Genomic DNA, 1,177 nt, shown 5'->3' with positions numbered 1-1,177 from the left:
TCATTTTTGCAACCGGTTGTTCAGACTTTTCTTGAGAAATATGGAGTCAAGCACAAAGTTGTCACCCCTTATCATCTCTAAACGAGTGGGCAAGTGGAGGTGTCAAATCGGGAGATCAAGAGCATCCTCTCTAAAATCGTGAATGCTAACCGGACTGACTGGTCAAGGAAGTTGGATGATGCATTGTGGGCATATCGGACGGCTTACAAGACGCCAATAGGTATGCCTCCTTACCAATTGGTGTTTGGGAAAGCTTGCCATCTCCCGGTAGAGCTTAAGCATAAGGCATTATGGGCCTTAAGAGGTTGAATCTAGATTGGAGTGATGCCTCAAAGTTGAGGTTGGATCAACTAAATGAGCTGGATGAATTTCGTTTTAGAGCATATGTTAGCTCTTCCCTCTATAAGGCTCGCATGAAGCATCATTATGATGAGAAGATTTTGAAGAGAGACTTCACTCCGGGGGATCGTGTGTTTTTGTTCAATTCAAGACTCTGTTTGTTTCCTGGAAAGTTGAAGTCAAAGTGGTCGGGCCAATTTGAAGTCACCCAAGTGTTCCCACATGGAGCAATTGAACTTGTGTGCCCAAATGGTAATGGAATCAAGGTGAATGGGCAAAGAGTGAAGCACTACTTGGGCTCCCCCAATGAAGCAAATATTATTGAGGTTATCTTCCTCAATGAGCCATAAAAAAGGTGATACCGTTGTGCCGCGATGTTAAATCAAGCGCTTCTTGGGAGGCAACCCAAGTTTTTAATTCTACATTTTTCTTTTTCTTAACACTTGTTGAAGTGTGTAGGATTCAATGTAGTAAGGAAATGGAGTGAAACACCCAAGAAAAATGAGAATTTTAAGTGGGCTAAAGTTGTGGCCCACATGCGGGACTACATCCTGAGTTTCCGGCCGCAAACTTCAGCCAAGGGTTAGCAGTGAGTTGTGCAAAAACTTCGAACAGGCGGGCCTGATGTAGCTCCGCATATCGTACATGCGGTCACATGTAGGCTCGCATCACCAATGGAATGACACGTCAGGTAATACAACTTGCGAAGAGTTTGCGGGACCGCAACTAGTGAATGCGACCGCATATTGACCGCAAGTTGCGTGAGTATAAAAGGGTCTTTGACCGTCTCATTCTCACTTTCCTCTTCAATTTCAAACGTTACACTTCCTCCCATTAT

The 1,177-nt window shown here is 44.3% G+C and overlaps 1 protein-coding gene across 1 annotated transcript; it reads left to right on the top strand.

Annotated features, from left to right (window-relative positions):
- Nucleotides 1-290: 290 nt before the first annotated feature.
- LOC132065037 (uncharacterized) lies at nucleotides 291-689 on the top strand. Its single transcript, XM_059458260.1, has one exon. It carries the CDS (start codon nucleotides 291-293, stop codon nucleotides 687-689), a length of 399 nt encoding a protein of 132 aa, XP_059314243.1.
- Nucleotides 690-1,177: the final 488 nt, after the last annotated feature.

This window comes from Lycium ferocissimum, chromosome 1 (assembly GCF_029784015.1).
Source record: "Lycium ferocissimum isolate CSIRO_LF1 chromosome 1, AGI_CSIRO_Lferr_CH_V1, whole genome shotgun sequence".
In the NCBI taxonomy this organism is placed as follows: Eukaryota; Viridiplantae; Streptophyta; class Magnoliopsida; order Solanales; family Solanaceae; genus Lycium; species Lycium ferocissimum.
Note: the sequence above shows the minus strand (reverse complement) of the source record. Positions and strands in the feature narration are given on the sequence as shown.

What these genes read in the sequence shown, in the direction of transcription:
- LOC132065037 (XM_059458260.1), top strand. Translation starts at nt 291, where the DNA reads ATGGGCCTTAAGAGGTTGAATCTAGATTGGAGTGATGCCTCAAAGTTG.